Genomic DNA, 27,924 nt, shown 5'->3' with positions numbered 1-27,924 from the left:
CTTTTTCTGGAAAACACTGCACACTGCTTCAGGAATTTTTATTGAATATTCTTGGGGGAGTCCTTTCAGCCATCCACCCATCATCAGCCTGGAGGCCTGATACTCCAGGCCCCGCCCTGGGCTCCCCACTTTGGCCTCCATCATCGGCCCCTCGGGGAAGGAGGCCTACCTGGTGTGCTGAGGGGTATGGGGGTGTGTTCTGGGGAGAGGGCAGCATGAAAAGCTGGCAGGAGGGCAGGCCCTGGGCCAAGAAGAGGGCCTTAGGGAAGTGGCATCAGGACCCCCGATGGGGAAGGTTCTGCAAGTGGCCAGTTGAGTGCCCGGTGCTAGGGATCGGCCAGGGCTGGGGCCTGGGAACCCCGCTGCTTGTTCACAGAGCTCAGGAGCTGCTGCACATATGACGTCAGCAGGTCATCCATCTTGTAGCCCTGGACAGGGGAAAGGGGAGGTTGGAGGCCGTGAGGAGCAGTGGCAGTGCCGTGCTTCTGCCTCAAGGACACACTGGACAGCGTGTGAAGAGGCGAGCAGGGCTCCTGCTGCTGAGAACAGAGTCCTCCTCCCTCCTCGGAGTGGCCCGGGACCACAGGGGGCCCACACCAGGCCTTGCTGTCATGATCCCTGGATGACACTCCCAGCCTTTTTCCTGCGGCTCCTCCTTCTCAGACTCTGCTGGCCCAGCCTGGCCTGGCCCACGCTGGGCACAGGGAGCCAGGCCCTCATCATGAGCCACTTGCCTGGTGGCAGTCTGGGGTCCCCGGTGCCTCTGTGTCCTGTGTGTCCAGGTTAGGGGAAGGGACCTGGGATGCCCGGGAGGCCCCCAGGTCTGGGGCTCACCAGAGAGGTCTCACATAGCAAGCGGCTGCCCCGGGCCAGGCTCCCCAGAGCCATGTGGAAGTAGGTGCTGCCACTGCTCCAGCTGGAGATCTTGGTGAAGGGGTAGGTGGTGAGCGGTTCCTGGGGGCAGAGAGGGCAGGAACCAGCTGAAGCCCAGGGGGCCTAGGGGGCCTGAGTCAGAGCTGCTGCTCTGGGGTCCTCCAGAGCCCACAGGGGGGATAGAAGGGCAGGGGGGTACCACCTGTGCGGGGGTACCGGGACCCTGGCAGCTTCCCCAGCTCCGTTGGGGCCCTGCTGCTACCTTGGTCTTGGGGTGGATAAGTAGAACCCCGTGCCGGTTGATGGCGATGAGGATGATGTCCGGGTAGGAGGGCTCCGAGGTTTGCTGGGGAGGGGGTACCGTGGTTATAGTCCGGCCAAGGAGACCAGAGGCTACCTCCCTGAGGCACACACATGCACACACCAGCACACATGCTCCTTCCAAACCAGGTGGCCAGGCCCACCCTTAGACGTGGGTTTAAAGAGGGGCTTAGGCTGCTGCGGCCAGAGCCGGGTGAGGCCTACCTTCACCTCAAAGAAGGCAGACCCAAACGTGGGCCACCGGCAGATCCACTTGAGGAAGGCCACTTTGGCCTCGCCTACTGTCTTGTCCTTGTGCTTGTCATAGGCCAGAAGGATGTTCTGGGGGAGGTAAGGGCCAGTGAGGGCCTGAGTGGGGGCCAGGGCCTGAGCAGGCCCTCCACACAGGGTCGCTGAGGCCCCAGTCTAAAGCAGCACCTGTGTGCCTGCGGCCAGCCTTGAGGGCACTTAGAGCCAAGTGTGTCCTCTGCACATAGAGGACCCATCGCCCAGGTGCTGTGGACGGCATGGGGAAGGAGCGACACTCGCAGACCCAGCACACCCTCCATGCCCAGAATGTGCCCATCTTGCCCGTGCAGGGCCTGGCACCCATGTACCCCAGGGCCCCCTCCCCAGCCCCATCAAGGACCTTTTTCCATTCCTCAGAGGACATTAGACGTGTGAGGTTCTCAGGCACAAGTTCCCGCAGGATCTTGGGGATACTAGCTAGCTGGGACCGGTCATTGTCAAACTGGGCCTTGTAGATGAGGCCTGCCAGGTGGACAGCATCCTCCCGAGAACACTTGTGGAACCCACGAAGGTACTTGGGCAGCTCCTGGGTGACGGACATGTTGGTTTTAGGCAGCTGCCCCCGACCCTTCATGCTCGGGTGGCAGAGGTGTTAGCTCACCCCCAGCCAGGAGACAGAGGGGAGGGCTTCTGGCAGGGCCAGCGACCATCAAGGAAGGGCAGGGCTCCCTGATGTCTCACCATGGAGTTGGTGGCCTGCCCTACCCCTATGTAGTGGGGACCCTCTGTTCCCTCCCCTTCCCAGCAATCATGCTGCAGGTGTTAGTATGGTCATTGTCCCCCAAGGCTGCTGTCCCTCTGCTCCTGGCTGCAGAACCCTCGGGGGCTCAGCCTGCCCACCACATGGGGCCTCAAAGGGCCTCCAGAAGCCCCTGGAGAGGGGAGGTGCCCTGGAGCAAGGGAGCTGCTGCTTGCTGCCTCCTCCACCACCTCTCAGGGCAGGTGTGAGATGGAGTGAAGGTGCACCCAAATACCCACCAGGAGGGAGCCTGCCCCGGTACCTGGTGGTAATGAAGTATGGTGTCTGCATTCATGTCCTTCCCCGGGGTGACGTTGAGCCACAATTTCCGCATGAAGTACACCTGGTAGGGGAGCGTCACGGGGGCCCCTGGCCAGGGGGGCCAGTGAGCACCAAGGCTGTCCTGCGGCCCAGCAGACACTTGGACCTGTGCTCCCCACCCCTTCTTGTGGCCAGGGCATTGCTGCCCCCCTCCTCGGACCCCGCCTGCAGCACATGCGCCTTGATGCCCCCAACGCCCCCATCACTGCTGTGTTTGCTCCTGCTGCCTCTCCTGCTGGAAAACCTCATCCCTTCTTCCTCCCTCACCCCCAACTTTTCCTCATCCTTCAGGAGTAATGTAGAGGTCACCCTCCCCAGGGATGTTCCTGGACCTCTCTGTGGGGGTCTGGCCCCCACATAGCCTTCATCACCCTGCAGCCCAGCCATCTGTTCTAGGCCTGGCCCCATGCCCTGTCCCTGCCCGCCTGGCCCCAGGTCTAGCCATACCCATGACCCAGGGGATATGAGGGAGAACGAGTAAAGGAATGGGCAGGGGTTATGCAAGAGGTGCCAGGGAAACCTTCTGACCCTGGCCCAGGGAGGCAGACTGTCCCCCCACTCCCTGCCCCCTCCATCCCAGCCACATCCCTCCTTCCTTGCCCCCACCCTGCTCCCCTTACCTTCTTTCTGGGGCTTGTTTTTCTTCACCCAATCAGACACTTGTCGCAAGGAATCGAAGAAGAAGTCTCCCTCCTGCTGGCTGATGACCTGGGGCGGGTGGGGGGAAGGCAGAGGGACGTGTGCATGTAGAAGGGCTTCCAGGGGAGACCCTCCAGGGGTCGCTGAGGGCCTGGGTCCAGCCAGCCCATCTATGGCCTGGGAGGCTAGGTGCTGCTCAGAATTGGCTCTCACTTGCTTGGGGGCCTGTCCCCACATTGTGCTGCTCCATAAGCCCACCTCCCTTCATCCTGACAGCCTGCGTGCAGTGAGGGGCCTGGCCCAGTGCACAGGGGAGAATGCCACATACGCCAGACATCTGCCCGCCTTTCCCACCACCCCTGGCCTGCCCAGCCCACGGCACCTTGTCAGCGATCTTGATGAAGAGGCTGCAGCCTTCCCAGGAGGCCAGCTGCAGCCTGGTGGCAACGCTCTGGCACACGTCCCGCACCCGGGTGTAGGTGCCCACCTCCAGCATCTGGGCAGAGAGGAGCGTGTGAATGTCTAAGGACCAGGCTCAGCCTGCGATGACCCCTCACAGCCTGGGGCTGTTTCTCCTTCAGATTGGTGGGAGGGGCGCCTGGGTGGCTCCGTTGGTTGAGTGTCCAACTTGTGATTTCAGCTCAGGTCATAATCTCGGGGTCCTGAGATTGAGCCCCGTGTCGACTCCATGTTCAGCAGGGAGCCTGCTTGGGATTCTCTCTCTCTCCCCCTGTCTCTCTGCCCCTCCCCCTGCTAGTGTGTGCTCATACAGGAGCTCTCTCTCTCTCTAAAATAAATAAATCTTAAAAAAAAAAAAAAAAAGATTGTCTGGACGTGCCCTAGCCTGAGAAGGAGAAGCCTTCCCTTCTAGAAAACTGGCCGGATGCTTACATTGTTCGGTCAGAGTGCACTGTCTTGGGGGCCCAGGAGGCTTGGCCTTTTGAACTTGCTTAGGGAGCCCTGCAGCCGGACTGTGGGAACTTTCCCTTGTGGGACCCGTTGTCTCCAAGACTGTAAAGGCCACACAGCTGCTGGGAAAGACTGCAAGGGAGCATGGTCCTCGGCCCTCTGCCCCTCACTGCCGCCACTCGGCTGGGGCCTCTCCATGCAGCTGGGGACTAATGTCTCCCCTCCCACCTCTCCTTCCCTGTCCCCAGCAGCCAACAGGGGCTGGGTCCACAGGCACACCTAATGGCAGCACCTCTTCCCCCATGCCCCAGGGCAGCGTCAGAAGCCCGTGGGGGCCCCATGCCCTGGCACTCAGCACACTGCCCCACCCTTGTGGCCTCCTCTCTCCTGTGCCTTGGCCAGGAGTTCCCCTCTGTACCTTCGGGACCTTCCTGACTTCCTGCTATACTGGCAGCACCCCTTCACCCCCGGGGCAGCCCCTGCCTGCACTGGCCTACAGTGCCCCATATACCTTTGGGACTTCCTGCCACCCTAGCAGCACCCCCTGTGGGGTGGCCCCTCGCTGTGCTGGCCTTGAGCACCTGAGGGCGCAGGGCACTTAATGTGTGATGGGCAGGTAGGAGATGGTGAAGGTGAGAGGCCCACTCTAACCCTGAAAAACAGTGTCAGTCTGCTTCTTTCGGCTCTCTGTGGGTAACCACCGTGCGGAGGGGCTTCTCTGGGTGCTGCAGGCCAGGAGCCTGGGAAGCCAGGCCCTCCAGGGGGTGGGGCACGGGCTCACCTCGCTAGTGTCGTTGGGGAAATAGATCTTGTGGCAGATGCGGGAGATGTTCTGCTCCATGGCCTCCACCTCCACCGGGTGTGGGGGCTGCTTCCGGGGCCCTGTCCTAAAGCAGGACAGGGCTGAGCACGCCACCCTACTACCCCCAGCCCAGCCCAGCCCAGGCCCCAGCCACCACCTCCAAGCTAAACTTTGTGCCAGACACAAACAATAAATAACTTTGCAACCCCAGTGAAGGACGTAGTACTCACGGGCTGCCCCAGCCTGGGGTGCTCAGCACCAGGCCCAGAGGCCAGCCTGGACTCATTTCCCAGGTGTCCCGCAGTTCTGAGGAGGCTGAAAAGGCCTGGGACACACACGGGAAGGGGACCTGGGCGGAGCACTGGTTGCCAGGGAGAGTTGGGTTCTCATTCTCACACAGCAGGGGCATCAGGCTGGAGTCAGGGCCCCCACAGGGCCTCTCTAAGGGCACCCACCTCCCCCTCCATAAGCATGGCCAACCCACCCTCTCCCAAGCCACCCAGGGCAGGTGGTGTGGATGACAGTCAAGGCAGAGCCAAGGGAGAACTGCCCCACAGTGGGAGGGCTGGCCACATGGATTGTCAGGGACTGGCGTCTGATCCTGGCCACTCTGCCTGGGCAGGGTGGGGAGATGGGTGGCTTTGGGCATCGAGGTCATACTCCGGCCTCCGGGCAGTTCTCTCTGTGCCCCGGACAGGAAGCCGTTGGGGGTAGGGAGAGCTCATGGCTGAGACTGAGCCTGTCAGCAGCCCCCACTGACCATCCAGTCCTCTCTGAGACCTTCAGAGCCTCACTCTCCAGCTTCTGCCCAGCTTGCTGGGGCCTGGTCCTCCTCTTTACATGGACACCAGCTCCCGGAGAGGACACAGAATCTGGCTCCACTGACAAGTGTCCGCACTGGACCACGAGCTCTGGAAGGGCCAGGTGGGCCCGTCAGCATCCCCAGGCGGATGCTGCTGAGGGAGTAGGGGCTGGCAGGCTCACCTCAGGATCCTCTGGATGCGGCGGCTGCAGTCGGGGGCCAAGAGCTTCTTCCTCCGCGTGTCCACGAACTTCTGCGCGTGGGGCAGCAGTGCCTTGCCAGGCGGGAAGAGGCCGGTGCAGAGCCACAGCAGCTGCCAGCCCCGCTCCTCGCTATACCTGGAGGTGGCAGGCCCTGTCAGCCCAGAAAGGGCCCCTCTAAAGGCCCAGGCCATCCAGGCACCTTGGGGTGAAGGGGTGTGAAGCCTTCCTGAAGCCATGGACAAGGAAGCCTGCTGCCTAGTGACCTGATGCCTCCAAAAGCTTTCACATGCATAAAATGGGGAGGGGGGACCATTGTGCCCATTTGATGGAGGAGGGCACTGAGGTATAGAGAGCCCATGGCATGCCCGGGGCACAGAGGAGAAAGGGTGGGAGAAGGTAGAGGCCAAGGCAGGTCTATTACCTCCCTGCTCTGACCACCCCCAAGAAGTCAGCAGGACGGGGATGAGGGTCCCCACCTTCCCACCACTACTGTCAGCCCCTGGGCAGGCTGGGTAGCCCCCATGAGCTGAACACTGGGCGCAGCCTCTGGAGGCTAGGGTGAAGACTGAGGGGACCTGGGCACGGAGCTCGGTGCCCTCTGGCCCCATCCCGGCCCCAGCAGACCTCTTGGTGTTGTGTGTCAGCTGCTTCAGGATCTGGCAGTAGACCTCATCCTGCAGGGCTGAGTCCTGGAGGGCCAACGAGAAGATCTGGTCGGTGAGCTCCACGGAGGTCCAGGCCTGTCTCGAAGGGTAGTCACCCATGTACCTGAGGATGGGTGTGGCTGTCAAGGAGAACGTGCCGGCGTGGCTGCCTGTTACCTCTGACCCTGACCCTGGCCACACACTGACCCTGGACCGGCCCCACGAGGGGCATATTGCCCTTGCCCTGTGCTCCGTGGGGCCCGAGCCCTTCACAGTGCAGCTGTGGGGCTGGCGCAGGGTGGGGGCAGGCCGGCTGGGCAAGGATATCGATGAAGATCTGACAGGCAAGGTCCCGGAGCTCGGCACTGGCATGGACACACTTGAGCAGAGGCTGCCGCAGTGGTTCAGGTGAGTGGGCCCACAGGTGGCCCCGGGTCCGGGCCAGGGGGAACATGGCCCTGCTGACTGTCTCCTTCTCTGGGGCCCTGTCAGGGATGGAGGCTGGGGTGAGGGCCCTTCTTGAGCCTTCTCTGCCGTGCTTCTCCTTCCTCTCCCCGCCCACCTACCGCATGTGCACTGTCGAGGAAGAGACCCAGGCTCACTCCCCCTGCCCTCCCAGGGTGGCTGTGGGAGGGTCAGAGGGTCCCCTTTCCCCGGGGAGGCCAGGTGGACACAGCACCTGCCTCCATGGCCTCCCTGTAACCCCCAGGGAGCACAGAGGGGCTGGCAGGGCCTGGTGGGGGCCTGAGTGGCACCTAAAAAACTCGTAGGAGAATTCCTCCAGGGTGTGTGGCTTGTCCTTGGGCTGCTCCTCAGGGAGTGGCTCTGCGGGCCGCCCCTCCTGGGCTGCCAGCTTCCGCTTCTCTGGTGACATGGCCAGCAAGCTCTGTGGAGACAGGCCTATGAGTTCCACTGCCCACGAGGCTCTTCCCATGGGCTCCTTCCAGTGCCATGGGAGGGGCTGACCACAGGTATGCACAGGCCCTCCCGTGTCACCTTCTGTGTGACCCGCGACCAGTGACTCAACGTCTCTGAGCCTGTTCCTTTCCCTTAGGAGGGCTTCTCAGACCCACCAGGCTCCCCTTCCCCAGGGCACCTCTCGGGGCACCTCTCACTGGACCCTGCTTGCCTGATTCCCTACCTCCCTCAGGCCCCAGCACAGTGTCACTTCCTCAGGGATGCCTTCCGTGAGCCCCTACCCTATCACTGGAGCCTAGAAGGACGAGTGCTTCTTCTTGGTGGCACTCTGGACACTAGCCATCAGTTGACAGTTTGCCCCGTGCTCGTCGAGGGGAGAGTGGCTATTGGTCTCAGTGCTGTACTGCACGGAGCACACAGTTGGTGCTCAGTACGTGCATACTGGAATGCCTGTCTGTCCTGCCTCTCTGGGGGCTGGTTTTGGGGGCCGGGACGCGTCGTACTTGGAGCTAGGGAGACGTAGGCCCCTCGGAGTCAGGTTTAAATGAGGCTGACAGTGGGAAAGGATGGGTTTGTTCCCAGGACACCCTGGAGCATCTGTGACGTGGAAGTGCTGGGCAAGGCCGTGCACAGACACCATGCCAGCTTCGTGGTCACCCCGGAGAGGCGACGGGGCCGGCAGAGCAGACCTCCCGGCTGTCTGCAAGGTGAGGTCCTGGCCGCTGAGTCAGCAAGCAGGCCACCCCCTCCTGTGCCCATGGGTGCCCCGGCTGAGGACAGATGAGCTTCCGAGTTACCAGCAACTGTGCCGAGGGCTTGGTGACCGTTGGGATGGCATAGAGGCAGGCCGTGGGCACCAGCCCCGTCTTGCCCGTCCTGTCGTTCTGGCCCAGGGTCCAGTGCTCAGAGGCCAGCAGCCCCTGCTTCTTTGTCAGGATCAGCAGGTCCCCCTTCTTGAAGGGCAGGAGGGTGGCGTCATCTGCAATTCCAGGTCACACACAGGGGCAGAAAAGCCACCACTTACCAAGGGCTATGCAGAGGCCACAGACTGCGCTGGCATTTCATACGTTGTCTCCTTTGGCAGGTGAGGAAAGCGAGACACAGAGTGGTGGGCCCGAGGCCACCATGAGGCTGAGTGGTGGCCAGATTCCCAGGCACACAGTCCTGGCAGGCAGGAGCTGGGGAGCTCTGGCTGCAGCCCTAGCCTCAGGGGACCTGCTCTCAGTGCTGTACGCCTCCTGCGCCTGTTTCCTCCTCTGTGAGGAGGCAATAATCCCTCCCTCTTGGGCAGTTTGGGGATGGAATGGGCAACAGGGATGAGGTTTCCAGGCAGACATTTCCTCCTGCCTTAAGACCTGTAAGACCGTTTGCACAGCCCCTTCCTCTCGTCCCAGTGAGCCTCCCCACACCCTCCTGAGGCCCCTGCAGTAACTGCACGGCCTAATTTCTAGGAGCGCTCAGCTCTTGCTGGAGTGCTGGCCTGCAGAGAATGCCTGGCCAACAACTAGACCTCTAGGGCTCAGGCCCCCACCCTGAGCTGTGTGACCCTGGACAAGCTGCTTCCCTTCTCCAAGCTTCCGGTTCCTTGTCTGTAAATGGAAAACAGGGTGGCTGTGGGGATGGTATTCAAAGTTCAGGCTAGTGGCCTGGCTGTTCTCTGCCGGGGGAGGGAGTGGGCCTTTCCCTGAGCTCCCTCAACAACCTTCGCCCTGGGAGCTTTGAGACCACCTCCTTTAAGCCCCTCATTTTGTAGATGGGAAGGCTTTGCCCAATGCTGCCCCCCACTGTGCTTCATGGTCCTCTTTCCCTCTCTCTGCTTGGGTCCCTCCTGGAGCCCTGCCACGTGGCCACTGAGACATAGGGATGAGCCAGCCACCTACCCACTGACCACACGATCCGCCCCTCCCCGCCTGGCTGGGCACCTGTGGCCTTCCTGTCCTGCAGGGCCATGGCGAACACGGACCTCTCCTTCAAGCCCTCCAGAAACATGGCTACCAGCTCGGCGATGGCCACACTGCTGGGGGACATGAACTCGTACTCCTCTTCGTGCAGTGTGGAGACTACCAGCCTCTGCCCACCCTGGGCCTCCCTGTGGGGACAAAGGATGCCACATGACCAGCGGCCTCTCCTGCCCTCCCTGTTTCAGCCCCTTGACAGCCTCAGATTGGGTGACCCTCCTGAGTCACAGAAGACTTGACCAGAGGCACTGGTAGGGCCAAAGTGTGAGCTTAGGTCAACCCACATCCCAGGCACTACTGTGGGTGGTGGGCAAATGACAGCCAGAGCTCAGGGTCCCTTGGGCTTCAAAGGCAGTGGGTGGTGCCAAGCCCCAGTCTGTGGGCTTAGCTCTGGATGGGTCATGAGGTGGCTGGTGTGCAGGGCCACCACAGGGACACAGCAAAGAACGCTGGAGCTGAGATGAGGCACCGGCCATGGTGAGCTTGGGCGAGCTACCTCCTGTCTTAGTTTATTCATCTGCATGCCATGGGGACAAGGGCCCAGCAGGGTCAGCCCGAGGAAGCGGTGGCCATTGCGTGTCCCGCATACTGGTAATGAGTATTATGGTCATGGCCCACTGGGGTATGCTTTAACCAGGGGGGGCTCTGGAAGGGTACAGGCAGGCCTTCCCAAAGAGCTGGGAGACACTCTCAGAAGACAAGAGGCATGCAGAGCCGTGGAGGTGGGGGATCTGAGGCCCCAGCCTGTAATTCTGCTCTGCCACGCACCCAGCCTCGTGCCTTGCTTCCTCTCTCAGATGGTCCGCACCTTCCACGTGACCAGTTCTTGCCCACAAGCAGGGAAGGAGCCTGTACGTGAATGCACACCCAAAGGCTGCAAGTTCTGTGGCCCCTTCCAGGTAGATTTGGGTTTTAAAGAGAAGCCCGAGAGAAGAATGCCTCAGGTGCAGACACAGTACTTAACAGGGTAGTGCCAAACTAGTGGCAGGAGAGGGTGGGGTCCCAAGTCCAGTGGCCACCACACTGTACATGTCCCTCCTCACCCCCGCACCCCAGCCGGGTGTCAGGGACAACGGCCTCCCCCTATCCCTGTTTTTCCCGGAGCCCCCAAGGACTAAGGTTATGAGCAAAGAGAGATTTGAGGCATCTTCCCTTGGGACTCCCACCTGTTGGTGATCAGACTCATGACCTCTGGGAAAGACAGTTCTAGTAGCATCTTCTCCTTCTGGTCCAGGAAGTATATCCCCTTCCAGTTAACCGCCAAGATCAGCTGAGTCTTGGGCAGTCGGGGGCCTGGCCAGGGAGAATAGGGGTGTGAAGTTTAGGCTGGCCCCACGGGGGGCCCTGCCTGCACCCCTCACCTCCATCAGATCCCATTACCGGAGAGTGTGGTGACCTCGAAGAGCCGGGAGAAGAGCAGCGGCCACTGCAGGCGGGCGGCGTCCACCACCTGCTCCTGCACGGCCAGTGCCTTTGCCTGCTTCTGGGCGTACTGCGCCTGCAGGGGGACACAACAGGTCACTTCCATCACTCATCTCCTGGCTTCCCCTCAGAGCTAGTGGCCCAACGCTCACGGTGCTCATTTGCTGGATCGTTCTGTGAAGCCTCTACCTAAAGAGAGGTCGGTGCTGCTGAGGGCTGGCAGGGAGGCTCGGTGGACCGGTGCAGCCCCACGTCACGTGCCCTGGCGGAGGACCATTCGCGGGTGGTTTTGAGAGGGGAGGGAGGCTTGCTCCCTCTTTAGCGTCAGGGTGCCAAAGGGCTGTAATCGGGCTGCAGTTCGTTGCCTCATGGAAAGCTGTGGAAAGCTGTGAGGTGAGCTTGCTCATGCGTGTGTGCTTGGGCCTGCTCCCGCCAACACGTGCGTGCCTTGTGGGACTGTATCCTGCTCTGTGCGGGACGCCTGTCTTGGTGTGTGCCTCTGTGTCCTTGGTACCTTGGTCTGTCTTCGCTGGAGTTCTTCTGCCTATCTGGGAGCCACTCCCAGGGACCTTCATCTGAACCCACCCCCAGTCGACTTTCCCTCCTCCCTCTTTCTTGGTTTCCTCTCCACCTCCCCTCGCCCCTCCCTTTCTCCACTGCTCTGGGTCCATAGCTGCCTATAGTGTCCGATGGAACTTTCTTTTTACTATTTGCTGAAAAAAATGTTATTTCTCTTGTTGCCAGTTTAAAAAGTGGGTGGGTAACATTCACACCCTGGATTGTGGAATGTAAATGGATGCCTCATATCTGAAGGGTGACCTGGCAACTGGCAACATGTATCAGGAATTGTGGAATGTTCCTACTCTCTGAAATCTCCTTCCTAGGAATCTATCCTGCCAAGAAACTGGCAAGCGTATAAAAGTTGTATCTACAAAGTGGTTCACCTTGTTGTTTTAATAGTGAAAAATGGAGACTGACCTTATGTTCATCAGTAAGAATCAGTAAATTATAATTCGCTACTACAGTACTATGCAGCCATTAAAAATGAACATGAAAATAAGAAGAAAAAAGGGGAAAAAGAAATTAAAAAAAGGGAAAAAATGAACATGAAGATTAGTATGTAGTGACATGGAAATATGGCCCCATGCTACATGGTTAAGTGAAGAAGCAGGTTGAAAGCTGCTGTATGATATGCTCCTATGTTTATTTTTTAAAAGGTGAATCATTCCTCTCTCTCTAATTGTATTCCTATCTCTGTTGTGTACACATGAATATGGTTTGGAAGCATCTATACCACAATGTTAAGATGCATGGGCTCACTGATATGATATTATTGGTGATTTTGCTTTTCTCTTTGTATTTGTCTATATTTTCTGATGTATTTGGCAAAGTAAGTGGTTTTAAGTGGTTTAATGAAAAAAATCTGTGTACCTATGTTCACTTTGGAGAAAAGTGGTTGGGTAACATTTCCTAATTCTTTTACCCTCACCCCAACTCTCCCTTCCCAAATTACAAAGCCACTTCTTAGTCATGTTCATTTGGGTTCACATGAACCCTCTGGTCCCCCCCTCATATAAGCCCTAAAAGCCCACGGTCTCTCTCCTGTAAACACATCCACTCAGCCTGGGAAACGCCAAAAATGACCAAGTGGGCTTTGCTTTCCCAAATTCCTATCACCAAGAACTGTTTCCAAGAGATGCTAATGGGCATCTTGTAGAACAAAGGTTTGGTGGTCAAATATGTCTGGGAAAGGTTGGGTTAACAAGCAGGCTTCTCTACTGCAGGACTTGTCAGAACCTTTCGTAAGTGGTTATGCACTGTGACTCCCTAAGAGCAGGACATGGAAAGCTGTATTTTCCAAACCACAGGTGCACGGGACCCTTGTCCACAGGCCCCCTTGGGGCACAGCCTTTTCGTGAGGCAGAATGCAGACTACATTCGTTGGCCATCCTCACCGTCCTTCTCAGAATTTGCATGGCCCCTGCTGCCTGAACCACTCACCTGGGGTTCACCTCCCCACCACTGGGTTGGCAGCCCCTAACAAGTAGGTACAATGCTATTTTCTTCTTCTGCACTCCCTGTCCTGCCCTTTTGTGGTCCATAGCACCATGGGGATAATTGAGGTGGGCACAGGTATTAACCAAAGGGAAACTCCCCATGCACAGCTCTCCTGCAGGAGGAGCGGCAGTGAACAGTGAGCCGGGCCCAGAACCTTAGGCCACGCTGCTGAGCTCAGCACCCCGGGAGGAAGGAGGCTCTTATGGGTGGCAGGTTTGGGGAGGGTTGCCCCTGTGGCGGGGGAAGGGAGGCAGGGGGACTGTGAATCAGATGATGCATCTTGGCCATCCCCTCGTGGGGTGACGTTTAGGGAGCAGCGGAAACCCTCTCTGGTGTGGGTGATCCTGAGGACGCAGGTGTGTGTTGGTGGGGAGGTGGAGGCACAGAGCCCCCCGGGAGGAGCTATGTTCACATGGTGCAGGCTGACCAAGTAGGGGGAGAAGATGGGCAGCCCCCCTGCTGCCCAGAGCCTGTACCGAGGGTACAGGTGTGGTGTGCAGTTGGCAGCTGTGGATGCCCACTTGGGCCAAAAGGCTGAGGCCCAGCCAGACGCTGCAGTAGAGATGAGCACGGGGATGAGCTGCCCCAACTCGCCCGAGATGCTGACTGGAAGGAGGAGGGACAGCAGAGTGGGCCTGCGACAGGGAGCTGGACTGACCGAGATTGTTTAAATCTCAAGAGGTAGAGCTAGTCTAACTGGCAAGCCAAAGTCTCCCGTTCCCCAGTGGGAGGCCTCCACCTGTCTACACACCTAGGGCCCCTGCCCCAAAGGAGGCCACAGAGCCCAAGTGCCCAGGCTCTGTGGAGGCTGACCTTGGCAAGGGCGGCAGTGACGAGGCTAGCCCACTTCTCTGGCGGCTTTGTCCTGTACAGCTTGGAGGGGACGCAGCTGTGCAGCAGCTCCTGGATGGCCTCGCTCCCCACCGACGCACCATGCTGCACATAGCAGTGCTGGGCCAGCAGCTGTACCAGCTCTTCCTCCTGCACAACCCGGGGACAAACAAGGGGGTGAGGGGGGAGGAGCCCACCTCCCCCAGGATGTCCCAGCACGGTGGAGAATACCAGCCCTCAGGCAAGAACCAGGAATATGAGCAGCCACCTGTCCTGTCACCTCTGTTAGGTCGGACCTGTCCCTTCCCCAACACACTGGAACCACAGCGTGCCTAACGGGCCCAAGTAGGCTGCTGTCCTGCTGGCAGGCGGGAACTTCCCAGCAGCCTCGGCCCGAGTCCTGCAGGCCCTCGGCTTGAGGACAAGGGCTGATCCCCCATGCCACTCTGCCAACTCTCAGGCAGACAGTGAGTGTGGGGGAGGGAGCTCTGAGGGCTGGGTGGAACCCCAACATTGCTGTCTGAGAAGGGCAAGTCCTTTCCCCTGTCTTACCCAGTGTTCACTTGTCAAGGGTGACACCCCTGTGTGGCTTCTGCAAGGATTCATTTGGGTAGGATCCTGTGTAAGGCACCAGCATGGCCCAGCACGGGGCAGGACTCCCTGCTTCAGGAGCCCCATGTGTGCCAGGCAGCCCTCTTCTCTCTGGAACACCAAAGCCTGCAGAATCACCTAGCCTCTCTGGGGCCTGTCTCTGTGGCCCCTGCCTCTCCTTGCCCACTGCCCAATTTCAGGCAGGCCTCCAGACTTGCTGCAGCCAGCTCTGAGCCTGAGAGCAGTGTCCTCCTGTCTCAGGCATGGGAAGGTCTGCAAACAGGTGTACTGCTGCTCTGAGGACCAGGACCTGGATGCTCACGACCATACACTAAGCTCTGGCTCCTCTTTGCACTTTCCAGAGGGCCTGAGCCTCAGAGGTGACATAATGTTCTGAGGTCCCACTGCCAGGAAGAGGCACAGGTGGGATTGGAACTTGAGCACTAAGGCTCTAAGGCTGCCTTCCTGCTGCCCCACGAACAGCTGCCGTGGTGAAGCCAGGTGGCCTGGGGCTGATGGGAGGCCTCCCCTGCCTGTGGCTGGTGTGTCGGACCCCAGAAGCCTGAGCAAACGTGGTCCAAGGGAGGAGGAAATGGGGACCAGGCTGGGAGGGGACAGCAGCATGCCCAGCAGAGGGGCCTGGGGACCTGCACTCCGAGAACACATTCCTGGCCTCTGCCTCCTGCCTCTCCCTTCTCCACATTCCTCACATCCCATTCTGTGGGGTGCTCCCTTATGGCCACACCCCAGGTCTGCCCTGGAACACGGTGCTCCCCCAGGCTGTCTGATGGGTCCGTCTCGTGGCTCTGGGGGCAGGGGAGTCCCCTCACCTTCTCAAAGGTGTACTCGCCAGACCGGACCCCGTGCATCACTTGGCAGTAAATGAGCTGGGTACTGACGGAGTCCTCCTGGGAGTCATGCCAGGGGGTGAAGAACTCCTTCCGGAAGTAGATGCGCCAGGGCGCGTGGCGCTCATTCTCGCCCCTCTCCCGGGCCAGCTGCTCACACTGGCCGACCGCATCCATCACGTGGTCGCGCCCGCTGCCCAGGGACCAGAACTGAGGCCAGAATCAGGGGCAGCGGGGGTTAGTGACTGCTGTGTGCCAGGCCCCGCAGGGAAACCCACCCTCGGGATGCACGGGTGGAAGGGTGTGCTCAGCCAGTCCTCCGGGAACCCGAGGGCTTTCCCCACATGGGGGCATAGCCTGCCTGTCATGCTGAAACATGGCTCCCTACAGGCCCCCTCCCAAAGGAGGCAGGGATTGATGGCTAAGGTTGGCATGCTGGGGTTGTAATACTTGGATTGGTTGGCCAGCATAAGCCTGTCTGAGCCGGCGGCTGTGGGCGTGGGGGTAAGAGTGTCTGGCTGGGAGAAGATGTGAGGTTCAGGTGGGGCTCTGCTGGTGTGACCCTCTGATCTGGGACACAGGCGTCTACGGCTCCCTGGCACAAGGGGGCTTCCAGCAAGATGTGTGAGTGCCTGGTCTACATGTGGGCTACTCAAGTGTGGCAGGGGACCTACAAGATGTGTGTGACACTAGGGCCAAGGTATAGCCACTGGGGTGGGTATGTGGGTGTTCAGGCAGGACAGGTTACGTGTGTGTGTGTGTGTGTGTGTGTGTGTGTGTATGTGTGTGACAGGGGCAACAGTGGCCAGGTTGACGTGGTAGGAGGGCTTGAGTTAGCCTGGGTGTATGAGGGAAGTAGAAGGTGGATGGGGCACCTAGTGGTACCTTGTCATACACGGCCACCTGGAGAGAAAAGCCCAGGTGGTCGCTGAGACCCTGCTTGTGGGCGATGTGCCGGCAGACTTCCCGAGATGTCGAGGCAGAGTCGACCATGACCGTCAGGCTCTCTCCAGTCTCCAAGGCAACGTGGATCGGGATGTGCTTCTTGGACTTGACTGCCTGGGGACAGAGGAAGACTCAGGTCCTCTGTCCTGGAAGCCAACCCACCATCTCTCCTCTCCCCAACTGGTTCCTATCCCCATGGGTCCCTGAGCACCAGGCCTGCTGAAGCCCCACCCGGCTCGGCACAGAGTTAACAGCAGTCCAGCCAACAGCTGCTGAATGCTGAGCTGAGGAACCAGCAGCGGGGGAGGGCAATACCGCCCGCAGTGCGCTCGGTATTTGTGTCCTTCTCTGAGTCGGCCTCGGTGGTCTGTGGAGTGCAGCCTGCAGGCGGAAGGCCCCATTTTAACATGAGAACCCCGAGCTTTGGGGAGGCTAAGTGTCCCAGGATCACAGAAGGTCAGAGAGCTCTTGGAAATCTCCAAGTCCTGGACTCAGAGACATGATGGGTCCCTTGAAGCTACTGTTCCTCTCTGCCCATAGCAGGGTGTGAGCACACCCACACACTGGCTGCAGGTTCACGTGCAACTCCAGGGCCCAGGCGCAGAGCAGGTGGAAAAGGGGGAAGAAAGGGGGCCTGGACTTGGGTGCCTGGGTGAGAATGGGAAGGGGTGCAGCAGGAGGTGACCCCCGGGATAGGGCACCATGGGACACAGGGAGTGAGTGCCTTCCAGGAGCCGCGGGCCCCCTCAACCCTGTCTGTGTCAGAATGACCCTGCCTGAGAACACTGCAAGAACACACAGATAATGCAAACAGCAATGCCATGAAGGATGTCCAACTCGGAATGGTCACTGCCTTCTTAATAAAATGCAAATGTCCTTGGGAGGGTTAACACTTAATCCAATTAGCAGTCATTCACACCATAAGGCTAAGATTTGTCTTTCCCTTTAGCTAGTAGGCTCCAATAGATGTGGGGAGGGCACTCTTGAAGCCTGGGCCATGCTTAGGGAGGCTGAGCCCCAGCGTGACCCATAGGGACCACAGGCACAGAAGGCACCAAGAGAGATGGAAGGGCCCAGAGGACACACTTCCTGCTGGCAGGTGCTAGAGGAGCCATGGGGGCTGGCAGCATCCCACACTGGTGGTCTCCCCCGCCCCGCTGGCCCCTACCTGTAGCTCCAGCCAGGTGGGGGGTTCCATGCGCACCCCGTTGGCATAGGTGCGTTTCAGGCGCTCTGCGCAGAAGGGCCCATAGCCAGCTGGCCCTTGACCAATGAAGTTCAGCAGATACTGGTGGGTGAGGGAGGGAAGGGGAGGAAGACACTTAGAATGGAGGCCACTTTCCACTTCCGCCCAGATTCTAAAAATCATAAACCTCATCGTAACTAAGTGAGGTGATGACTGTGTTAACTGACCTTACTGTGGTAATAATTTTGCAATATATACCTATATAAAACCACTACACTGTACACCTTAAATTTAAATCTGGAAAAAATAAAGATAAAATAATAATATTCAGTGCTGGCAAAAGTCTGTTGAGATGGGCACTGTCACACACTATGAGAAGGAATATAAATCGGCACAGCATTTCTGAGGACCAATTTGTCACTCTGTTTTAAATAATGCATGGTTGGAAAATGTGCATACTTTTTGACCCAGTAATTCAGACCTGTCTCTATATATGGTGTGTATGGTGGAGAGCAACAGGGAGATGGGCCCTAAATGTCCATCAGCAAGTTAAACGCTCCCTGGGATAATTATACATAGATGGCATTTGGGAAAAGTTTACGCCACGAGAAGACACTTACGGAGGTAAGTGAAAAATGCAGCAGAGTCAATGTTTAAAACACGTTTGACAAAATCTGCTGAAAATCTTTTTGTCTCACAGATTTTGTGAGGAGATGCCGCCTGGAAGAATTTGCTGGTGGCAGGAGTGGACTCCGTGCCCAGGGCAGACGGCCTGTGACCACACCTCCTGCTGTCCCTGAAGGGACACGAGAGGAAGTGAGACGGTTTCTTGTCTGGTCACAAGTATGACCCTGTAACACCACAAAAGGCCAGGAACAACAGAAGGTCCCCCTGGGTGTGGCGATGACTTTTGTCCTCTTTTTAGACTGGCTGCATTTCCCACATATTACCCTTACAGTCAGAACCAAAGCTCTATTAAAGCAGCGAGGCCGGGGATTTCTAGCACGCGGGAGCACCTGTCAACACCCCACCTCCTGTTTTAGTTCTGAGGACTAGAGGGAGACGTGACAGCCAGTCTCCAGTCGGTGCCCACTCCTGGGACACCTTCATCTTTTCATCGCACATTTCACTGACCACCTCACTGTCTCCTCAGAATAGCCATCTTGGTGCCTGAGCCCAGACCTGAATAGGGGCCGGAAGGAGCCAGATCCAGAGTCTTCTTTTAAAGACAGGGAAACTGAGGCCCAGAAGGCATACTGCCCACCCTGGCCTGCCGGAGCAGGGGTGGGATTTCTGGACCTGCTCCAGAGCCCAGAGCCAAGCCATGCTTGCTGTAACCCACCCCCCGTCAGCCCCTGCCCTGGGTCCTCCCCACCTTCATGAACCTCTCGGAGGGTGGGAAGCAGCCCAGGCAAAGGCTGAGCAGGATCCAGCCCCGGGCCAAGCTGCTGGTTTTGAAGTTCTCCGACAGCTGCTTGCAGATCTGGCAGTAAATCTCGTCCCTGAAAGACACACACCGCTGGGAGGCCAGCCCGGGGACTGGCTCCCTGTGAGGAGACACAGGGCACACAGCTCCTTCTGTGCCACTGGGTGGGGTCATGTACACATGGCCACCTCCAGTCTCCTGACCTCCAGCTGCCTTTGCTGGGCTCCCCTGCCACATCCCTGCCCACCGTGGACCCTGTCATCTCCCAGGACTGTGCCACCTCCAATGTTTTTCCAGGGCTCTGTGCACCCACTCTCCTTGGACCTCATTTTCTACCTCCTCCCTCACCCACTCTGCTCACAACACCTGGGCCTTCCAGCTGGGGGGCGTGGCTGCAGGGACTGCCCAGGGGTCTCCAGGCAAGCCCCGCCCCCAGCGGCCCCGCCCAACCTAATCTGCTCCTTTCCCCAACTTCACCATCATCTCCAACCTTCTCTCTCACCTTGAGGCCCAGTCCCTCCCCCCCCACCACAGCCATCCCCCCAACTACAGAAAGGAGTGGAGATCCCATGGAGAATCCCTCTACTCCTCCCCTCCTGACCAGTTCCCATTTGCACAGCCTCATAAGCCTCTCTTTTCTGCCTTCTCTGGTGGAGGGGGCTCTCCTGGGTCCCTTCCTGCTGACCCAACCCTGTATCATCTTATACAAGGGTTCCCTTAGCCTCTCCAACCTCAAAGTATCCAGAGGTCAGCATCTTTCTCCTAATTACTCAGTGGTGTGATGATGGTAAATGTTTAACAACCAACTCTCCTAGAGGAAAAGCTCTGTTTGTTGCATTTGTCAATTTTCTATGGTGTAAATATTCCCACTAATGACAATTTCAAGCTACTAAAATGATGTCACTGAACACAGAGTTGGGAAGAGATGATTACCATCAGCTCTCATAGGCCAGTATAGTCAGCTCTAGCCACCTCCTCTTTCTGCAGTCTCTACAGGTACCACCATCAACCATTTCACTCAAATTGGAAGTCTGGAAGCCCTCGTGACTCCTCCCATCAGCCAGCCACCTACCATCTGTCTCCTGGATATTTTCTCTGTCCCCCTTCTCTGCTCCTGCAACCTGGGCCATCCCTCACCAGCTCTCTTGGAACCTCTGCAGCAGTGCTCTCCTGTTCTCCCATCCCCAGGCTCTATCCCTCCATGTCATTGCCAGTGAGACCTTTCTGGAATTCAAATATAATCATGGTCTTCTCTTTCTTAAAACTTTTCCTTACTACTCCTAGAATTGAATTTAAACTTCATGCCCCAGCAGTGACAAATCACTTGGAATTCCAGACCCTCAGGCTGTTTCAGGATTCTGTGACCCTGTTCATCTTCTCCCTCTGTCTGGTGAACATGCTTCCTCCTTCCTGCCCCACCTGGTCTAGGAGGGATTATGACTAGTCCTTGGTGCTCTCACTGGACCCCCATCTTAGCACAAGCAGTTATTGTTGGTCTCTGCCTTCTCCCATGCTCCCCACTAAAGAGTGAGCTCCCAGAGGACACAGACATGTTGTCCTCATCTCTGCATCCCCAACCCTCAGGCCTGGCCCTAGCAGGTACTTAATAAATGCTTATCACCATTTGCAACAACATGAATGGAACTAGAGAGTACTATGCTAAGCAAAATAAGTTAGTCAAAGACAAATACCATATGATTTTACTCATGTGGAATTTAAGAAACAAAACAGATGAACATAGGGGGAAGAAAAGGAGAGGCAAACCAGAAAACAGACTCTTAACTATAGAGAACAAATGGAATGTTGTTAGAGGGAGGTGGGTGGGTGATGGGCTAGATGGGTGATAGGTATTAAAGAGGGTAGTTTTTGTTGTGACGAGCACTGGGTGTTGTATATAAGTGATGAATTGCTAAACTCTACACCTGAAATTACACTGTACATTAACTAAGTGGAATTTAAATAAAAACTTGGAAAAAACCCTTTTATTGAATGTGTGGCTGGATGTGGAGTGGGCATTTGCTTTGTCTTGGAATCTGACTAAGACCCCAGAGCCAAGGACAAACAGATGATAATACTCAACATTCTAAAGAGATACATTCTTGTAGAATTTACCAAAGATGGCAGAACCAGTCTAGCTACTGCCATCTCCTGCATAAGAGAAGATGAAAAATCTGAAAGGCAATTCCTGGAAGGGACTTCATAGGAGTAGAGAGATCTTTGGCCCATCTCTACTCCCTCCAAGTGATGGGGAGCTGGGGGGACCCCAGGAAAACTGTTAATAGAGATGGGGCTGTCTGCCAGGGAGGAGATCCATCTCACTCCCTATCTGAGGCATGCTAAACCCCAGAAGCCCATTGGTCTACCCCAGAGTACTGGAATGGGGCACAATGACAGAGTTCTTAGAAGTACTTGACTTATGTATGTCCCAGAGACACAAGTTAGGGGCCTCCACAAAGAAGAGACTAGCATCTGCTTCCTCCTGGAGAATTCTAAACTACCCCTGATGGGAGAGAGAACAGACAGGAGCTGGGAGTTATGCTTGGTGTGGCAAGCATGGACAGGCTTCCTGTTGACTAAGAGGATGCCATAGAAGAAGTTGGGACTCAGGCATCGTGATGGGCTCCCACACAAGCAGGCAGCCCATCATTCCAGAAGATCCCAGCACTAAGAGGTTGTGGTATGTTAGGGGCTAGATTTGAGAGCAAGTCTGAATGGGTCACTGAGAGGGTCAGCCCCAGCTAGAGGACAGCACGGTGTGTAAGTGCCTCTAGAGGTATCTGAAGAACCCATAATACATCTCATTTGGACACAGCTTATACATGCCTACCATCTTGGAGGGTATGGTCGTCAGTGAGGATTAACCATGAGAGAACTAAAAATAGAACGAAGTTAGAAGAGTTGCCATGTTGGTGTCACACAGGCAGCTAAAACTGGGGGAGAAACCCTACAGCCCTATTGTCTTGAACAACCAGAGGACTGAGTTTGGGGTACCCAAACCCAACAGTTGAAAGTGAGAAGGGAAATCCTGGAATGAAGAGAACCAGAGAGGAAGAGTTCTCAATTTTGCATATAAAATCTTCCTAAATCTCTGGCTGGCCCCTGATGTACACATGTGTGGGGCAGACTCCAGGAATCCCAGCAAAAGCTAAAATAACTGACCATGGATTCCATCTGCTGCTCACTACAGGCAGACAAAGTTGGAATCCAGCCAAGTTAATTGCCTGCCAAAACAAAAGTTAACACTCTTTGAAAGAATATAACAGATTCCAGAGTCTCTAAACACATCATCCCCAGTGTCTAGGATACAACCCCAAAGTAATATAATTATGAGGGAATAACAGTCCAGTATTGGATGTGCAAGGAAACAGAAAGACATGATCATTCTCAAGAGGAAAGGCAGTCAATGGGAACTTACCCCAAGATGACCCAGATATTGGATTTAGCAGAAGAGGTTTTAAAACTACTGTCACTGCTCAAGGACACAAAGGACATTATGCTCATAGTGAATAAAAGAATGAATAAGAAATCTTGACAGAGAAATAGAAACTATAAAAAGAACCAAGTACAAACTCTAGAGCTAAAAAATATAACATCTGAAATAAAAATTTTTTTTTACCTGGGTATAACAGCAGACTAGGGTAAATAAGAGAAATATCATTTAATCTAAAGATAGATCAATAGAAATTATCCAATCTAAAGAACAGAGAGGAAAGCAAAGAAAGAGGAACAGACCCTTAAGGACCTAAAGGATGATATCAAAGAGTCTTACATATGTTTAATTAGAATTCAAAAGAAAAGAGAAAGAGAATAACATAGAAAAAAGTATCTGAAAAACTAATGGCCAAAATTTCCCAAATTTGGTAAAAAAAAATAACCCAAAATATATAAACCCTTAAAATATAGTAGTCTGTTTCTGAAAGCAGTATACACATTTCTTAAAATTTATATGAAAAGACAATTCCTGTAGAGTAATATATATATTATATATATATATATGAGGAATATATATTATATATATGAATAGGAATATATATATATATATATATGAGGAATTTACTCATTTACAAGCCCCTGCATAAAAGTCTATTATAAAATGAATCACTACTCCATAATAAATCTTTTCTCCTAAAACTTGCTTTTACCCATGGGTTTTAACACAGAGCAAGTGGAGAACTCTTCATGGTTATAATATCTATTCCACTCAGACCTAGGCCGCAGGCCCCAGGACAGGGAGCAGGGAGAGGACAGGGTGTCTTAGTGGGGCAGGCAGAAGAGAAGGCTGTGGCCATGGACTCAGAAACAGTGAGGGGGTCTGATGTTCTAGCTGGGGGTGAGGTGGGAATGGGGACTGACCTGAGGTTACGCCGCAGGATCGCATAGCCCACAATGAAGTGCACCTTCTCCAGGTTGGACATGGGTCGGTCTGAGATGGGGCCATCAGGCTCAAATGACTCCTCTCCAATATTTAGCTGGCTGGTTACCTTGAAACCCAAAGGAGGTAGTCAGGACAGCTGTAATTCTCCCCATTTGCAAAGGAGGAAACCAGGCACAAGGAGGGAAGCAAAAGCTTGGGATCCTGTGGCAGCCCCACAGCAGGGCCGGAAGCAGACTAAGGCTCCCTTACCCTGGGCTCACCTGGCCTGTGATCCTGGAGGACCGCTTTAGCTTCACGGAGGAGATGTCCTTGTTCCCTCTGTCCCTGCGGCTGGGCCTCTGTGGAAGGAGACAGTTCCTGAGGCAAGGTGTGCCAGGCCAGCATGTTGCTGATGCTGCTCGCCCCACAGCCACCTAGACAGAGCTAGTGTCCACCTCTCCCAGCCATTTCCTGGCCCCATTTGCACAGCTGTGTGCAGCCCTGCATCTTGGCTGAGCTGTGCAACACTTGTAGATACACACCCTGCTCTTCACTTCCAGGTCAGGAAACAGACGCAAGGGGAGTTGAGAGACTACACAAACCTACTCACCTAACTGGCCCTCAGGGAGGGCTCAGGACCATCCTGATTCCAAAGCCTGTACCTTTGCCAGTAAAGCCCTCCAAGGTAGGGCCGGGTGTGAGCCCAGGTGCCCAGGACAGCCCTGGGCCATGGTCATTCTCAGTGAAAATTTCATGGATAATTTGGAATACCCTCTGCCCCCTGTAAGGTGGGAGCTTGGAGCTCTGCCAGAGGATTAGAAGAATCTAGGCTTCAAGGCCTGGGCTGGGGGGGGGGGGTTGTCTCCTACTACTAGGATCTGTTCTCCTGAGGCAGGAGTCCCACCTTGTCCTGAGGGCATCATGAGAAATTGCTGCCAAAATTAGAGCTCAGTGTGGGACTGGGCTTGGGTTGGGATCAGTGGGGTTGGGGTTGGGGTAGAACACTAGTTTGCCACACAGGGACGCGATGCAAAACACACAAGCAGGCGAGGGTGGACAAGTCTGGCTCGGCTCACTGCTCCTGTGGGAGGCACACAGCAGGTGCTTAATAAATGTGCATAGGAAGAAAAACTTGAGATGTGACTTCTGGGAGGCCAGTTCTGCTTCTCCCTGTGCTCACCCTCCAGAGGTAGAGTGGCTGGACCACCACCCAGGGTCCTGAGTGACCCCCAGTGATTCACACCCCCTAGCATTACTACCCACCACAGCATGTGACTTAGGAGACTAGGCATTGCAGCTTCCTCTCTTAGTTCACTTAGTCTGGGGAAGTCCTATGGTGAGAACACTGGGGCAGCCCTGTGGAGAGGCCTGTGTGACAAGGACCTGAGGCCTCCTGGCAGCAGCTGTGTTAGGGAGCCATCTTGGAAGTGAATACTGGACTTCTGGTCCAGCCTGGAGATGACAACAGCCCTGTCCGTGGCCTGACTGCAATCTTATGACAGACTCTGAGTCAAGACAAACCAGCTCAGCCGTTCTTGACCCTCAGAAACTGTGTGAAATAATTCATGTGTACTGTTTCCAGCTGTTAAATTGGGGGGGGGGTAATTTGTTACCCAGCAATAGATAACTAATATGCAAAGTCAATGTTTCTAGAGATCCGGGGTCCGGGCGTAACTTGGGCAACTTCCCACGTAACTCCTGGACGAGGTCTGGCCATGTGATCTCAAGCCGCAGACTCCCTTGGATTTCTATGCACTTAGTCTGCACACAGGACCCTGCAGGTGTTCTGCCCTGAGCGGAGTCCCAGACCCTGGATGTATGGGGTGCTGTGAAATTGTGATTTATAGTAAGAAATATATATTTTGTCTTCATCCCCATTCCTGTCACACAGCTCCTGAAACCCTTGGAATTTCCTGCAACAAAGGTGTCTTTTGTTATGTTAACGAAGCGACTTTGAGAAACACCTAATGACGGGGGCTGGTTGACGGTGGAACCAACCCTGTGATGGGGGGCGGGGGGGATTAGAGCTTCCAGTCCCCTCCCTCCCACCTCTACGTCTGGGGAGTGGAAAGGGACTGGAGATTGAGCTTGATCAACAAGGGCCAATGATTTATTCTTCATGCCTACGTAATGAAGCCTCCCTAAAAACCCGAAAGGATGGAGTTCAGAGAACTTTGGGTTGGTGAACGTGTGGAGATTTTGGGAAAGTGACACGCTGGGAGAGGGCATGCAAGCTCCACCTTCTGTCCAAACCTTGCCCTGTGCATCTCTGGCTGATCCTGGGTTATATCCTTTTATAATAAACTGGTAATCTAGTAATTAAAGTATTTCCCTGAATTCCGTGAGTCGCTCTAGTAAATTAATCAAACGCAAGGAGGGGGTCACGGGAATCCCTGATTTGTAGCCTGTGGGTCAGAAGGTGACAAGCCATTCTTGCGACTGGTATCTGAGGCGGGGAGGGGGGGAGGGGGGGTGGTCCTGTAGGCCTGAACCCTTACTCCGGGATTGGACACTGCCTTCAGGTCAATAGTGTCACAGTTGAATGGGATTGTGGCACACCCAGCGGGTGTTGGGGAATTGCCTGGTGTGGCGAAAATCCCCCCACATTGGAACTGGTGTCAGAATTATAGGCCGTCCTGGGGCTCCTGCTGCTGGTGGGTCCCAGTGCTGTCACTGCTGTGTAATTCCTTTGAACTATTCTTGGTGAGTTCCATTAAGATTACATCATGAAATTGAAGCCTTGGGAAGGACTTCTGACCAAAAGTGGATGTGGGCAGGATAGACCACAGGTCAAAAAATTGGTCTCTGAATTCACTGGAATGGATTCAAAGTCCAGTTCCGTCACATACTCGCTGTGATCTGGGGGCAAGTCGCTTCACTTCTCGGTTCTTTCACTGTAATAAACTTCCTAATCCCTACCTCATAGAGTTGGCTTCCCTGGGGGTTAACTGAAGAGCAACAATTGGTACACAGCAGGCTGTCCATCAGTAACAACACCAGTTGTTATCAATGTTCTGTGCGTTTGAATTCTGTTCAAGTCAAACCTAAGATCCAGAGCCTGGAAGACCCTTTTCAATACTGACCGTATCACTCAAAAACTCCTGGGCATAATGCCTGACTCATGAGTTCCTGAGCGCAAGTCAAAGGTTCAGTGGCTGACACTCACTCCACGTCCTGCCCACTTCCGGTCCGGCTTGCATGGGGTCTGCCCTGCCCCGCCCCCCTCACAACACACACCTGCGTAGATCCGCGGTGCTGCGGAGGCTGGGTGCTGTTCTCTCTGCCCAGGGTGTCGTGGATCTGCTGCGTCACTGAGCCGCCGTGCAGGCCGTTCCTGGCAAAAAGCACTGGTTCTGGAAGGTCACCCATGAACCTCAGGATGATGCTCCACACGGCCAGGGCGGCCTGGGGAAATGGAGACAGAGGGCTCAGCTGGAACGCAGCTAGCAGTCCGGGGCCCACAGTGATCCCTTCCCTTCCTCGTTCCCTCTGAACCAGGCGGAGGCCTGAACCACTAGAAAGCAGAGAACCACTGGGTACCGAGCAGTCAGCATCATTCTCATGGTAGAGCAGCGGGTATCGGAGGGGCCGCCGGATGTGTGTGTGGCTGGCCGATTTCTGGAAGTAGGTTGCAGCAAACTTGGGGAAGGTGTATTCGTCCAAGCCGTCCATATCGTCTTCAGACTCTTCCACCATGGGGACCGTGTCCAGGTCAACCTCGGGCAGCTTCTGGGTCCCTGCTTCCAGATCCTGCGTGCCAGGGAGAGGGAGGGTCAGGGGTCAGCTGTCCCTTCAGGTGCTAGCTGGCAGGGTATACCTCTCTGGGGGCCAAGGAGCCCCAAGACAGGTCTGTCTGATTATCTGCTGCGTGCAGCATGAACCACTGCCCCTTGTGTCTGAGACCTCTTCCACCAGCTCACCTGGTCAGGCTGCTCCTCCTGCAGAAGTGTACTCAGCTGCCTGACTGTACAGCCTGGGGTGTGTGTGCGTGTGTGTATGCATGTGTGTGTGCGTGTGCACATGTGCATGTGCGCGTGCATGTGTGTGCATGCCTGCGCATGTGCATGTGTGCATGCGTGTGTGCGCATGTGTGTGCACGTGTGCACTTGTGTGCGCGCGCGCGTGTGTGTATACATGCTTAGGGGGAAGGCATGAACACCTGTGGGTGGGGGTGCCTAGGTCACCAGGTCTCAGGGCCCAAAGCTGAGTGTGCTGAGAGCCCTGGGGCCCTGCTCCCCTCCTGACCTCCCCCCTCCTCCTTCAGACATCGCTGCCAGTGCTCCTTAGTTTTCGGTGTTCACCTGCCCCCACATCACATTCTGCGGAGCAGCAGCTGCAGCCCGCTCTGGGAGGGGGTTCAAATACAGGGTGGGAAATGCTGCCTGGTTGAAAGCCCCAAAGCATTGGCATGTTTAAGTTTCTAGGAAGTCTCCTAGGTAAGAAACCTGCTTAACTTGAAGAGGTTTGGCCACAGAAACTCATGCAGAACACACTTCATCACTTCTTCTGCCAGCTCCCCCAGCCGAGTCTTGGCTTCTCTGTGATCCTGGAGGCTAACTGCGGTCAGGGACTGAGCAGCGTCCTCCCATCCCCTGCCAGGCCGGACCCCTGAGTGACAGGACCCACCTTACCTCAAAGCGCTGTGGGGCCTGGCCCTCCTGCCCTCCGATCATGGACGGGAGGAAACCGAACACTTGCTCCACCATCTCCGTGTCCGTGATGGTGTCGTAGATTGACTTCCGCTTCCTGGTGGGGAGAGCAGTTTGGCTCTTCTGCTCTTCAGTTGGGATGACCAGAGGCCCCTGCGCATACACCCCATGGAGCAAGGTTACCACAGGTCCAGCGG

General features: G+C 56.0%; 1 protein-coding gene across 2 annotated transcripts in view; it reads right to left on the bottom strand.

The window, feature by feature from the left end:
- Window positions 1-23: 23 nt before the first annotated feature.
- MYO7B (myosin VIIB) overlaps window positions 24-27,924 on the bottom strand; it is a 78,854-nt gene continuing 50,953 nt past the window's right edge. The window contains exons 21-47 of one of the 2 annotated variants that reach the window (XM_040619305.1): window positions 27,710-27,880; window positions 26,619-26,828; window positions 26,316-26,483; window positions 23,360-23,437; window positions 23,078-23,205; window positions 18,674-18,800; window positions 17,281-17,400; window positions 16,053-16,226; window positions 15,150-15,377; window positions 13,711-13,878; window positions 10,798-10,915; window positions 10,584-10,710; window positions 9,382-9,548; window positions 8,257-8,438; window positions 7,297-7,427; window positions 6,869-7,026; window positions 6,522-6,675; window positions 5,877-6,032; window positions 4,872-4,977; window positions 3,564-3,677; window positions 3,163-3,250; window positions 2,484-2,590; window positions 1,823-2,008; window positions 1,399-1,515; window positions 1,136-1,219; window positions 835-954; window positions 24-428 (exon numbers count right to left, since the gene is read on the bottom strand). In XM_040619305.1, the coding sequence (XP_040475239.1) occupies window positions 327-428; window positions 835-954; window positions 1,136-1,219; window positions 1,399-1,515; window positions 1,823-2,008; window positions 2,484-2,590; window positions 3,163-3,250; window positions 3,564-3,677; window positions 4,872-4,977; window positions 5,877-6,032; window positions 6,522-6,675; window positions 6,869-7,026; window positions 7,297-7,427; window positions 8,257-8,438; window positions 9,382-9,548; window positions 10,584-10,710; window positions 10,798-10,915; window positions 13,711-13,878; window positions 15,150-15,377; window positions 16,053-16,226; window positions 17,281-17,400; window positions 18,674-18,800; window positions 23,078-23,205; window positions 23,360-23,437; window positions 26,316-26,483; window positions 26,619-26,828; window positions 27,710-27,880 (3,789 nt within the window). In that variant the 3' untranslated portion in view covers window positions 24-326. The remainder of the gene's footprint in view (window positions 429-834; window positions 955-1,135; window positions 1,220-1,398; window positions 1,516-1,822; window positions 2,009-2,483; window positions 2,591-3,162; window positions 3,251-3,563; window positions 3,678-4,871; window positions 4,978-5,876; window positions 6,033-6,521; window positions 6,676-6,868; window positions 7,027-7,296; window positions 7,428-8,256; window positions 8,439-9,381; window positions 9,549-10,583; window positions 10,711-10,797; window positions 10,916-13,710; window positions 13,879-15,149; window positions 15,378-16,052; window positions 16,227-17,280; window positions 17,401-18,673; window positions 18,801-23,077; window positions 23,206-23,359; window positions 23,438-26,315; window positions 26,484-26,618; window positions 26,829-27,709; window positions 27,881-27,924) is intronic. The other variant, XM_040619311.1, reaches the window with a different exon arrangement.

This window comes from Ursus maritimus, unplaced genomic scaffold (assembly GCF_017311325.1).
Source record: "Ursus maritimus isolate PB19 unplaced genomic scaffold, ASM1731132v1 scaffold_1, whole genome shotgun sequence".
In the NCBI taxonomy this organism is placed as follows: Eukaryota; Metazoa; Chordata; class Mammalia; order Carnivora; family Ursidae; genus Ursus; species Ursus maritimus.
The sequence above is the reverse complement of the archived record's forward strand: the minus strand, read 5'-3'. Positions and strand labels throughout refer to the sequence as shown.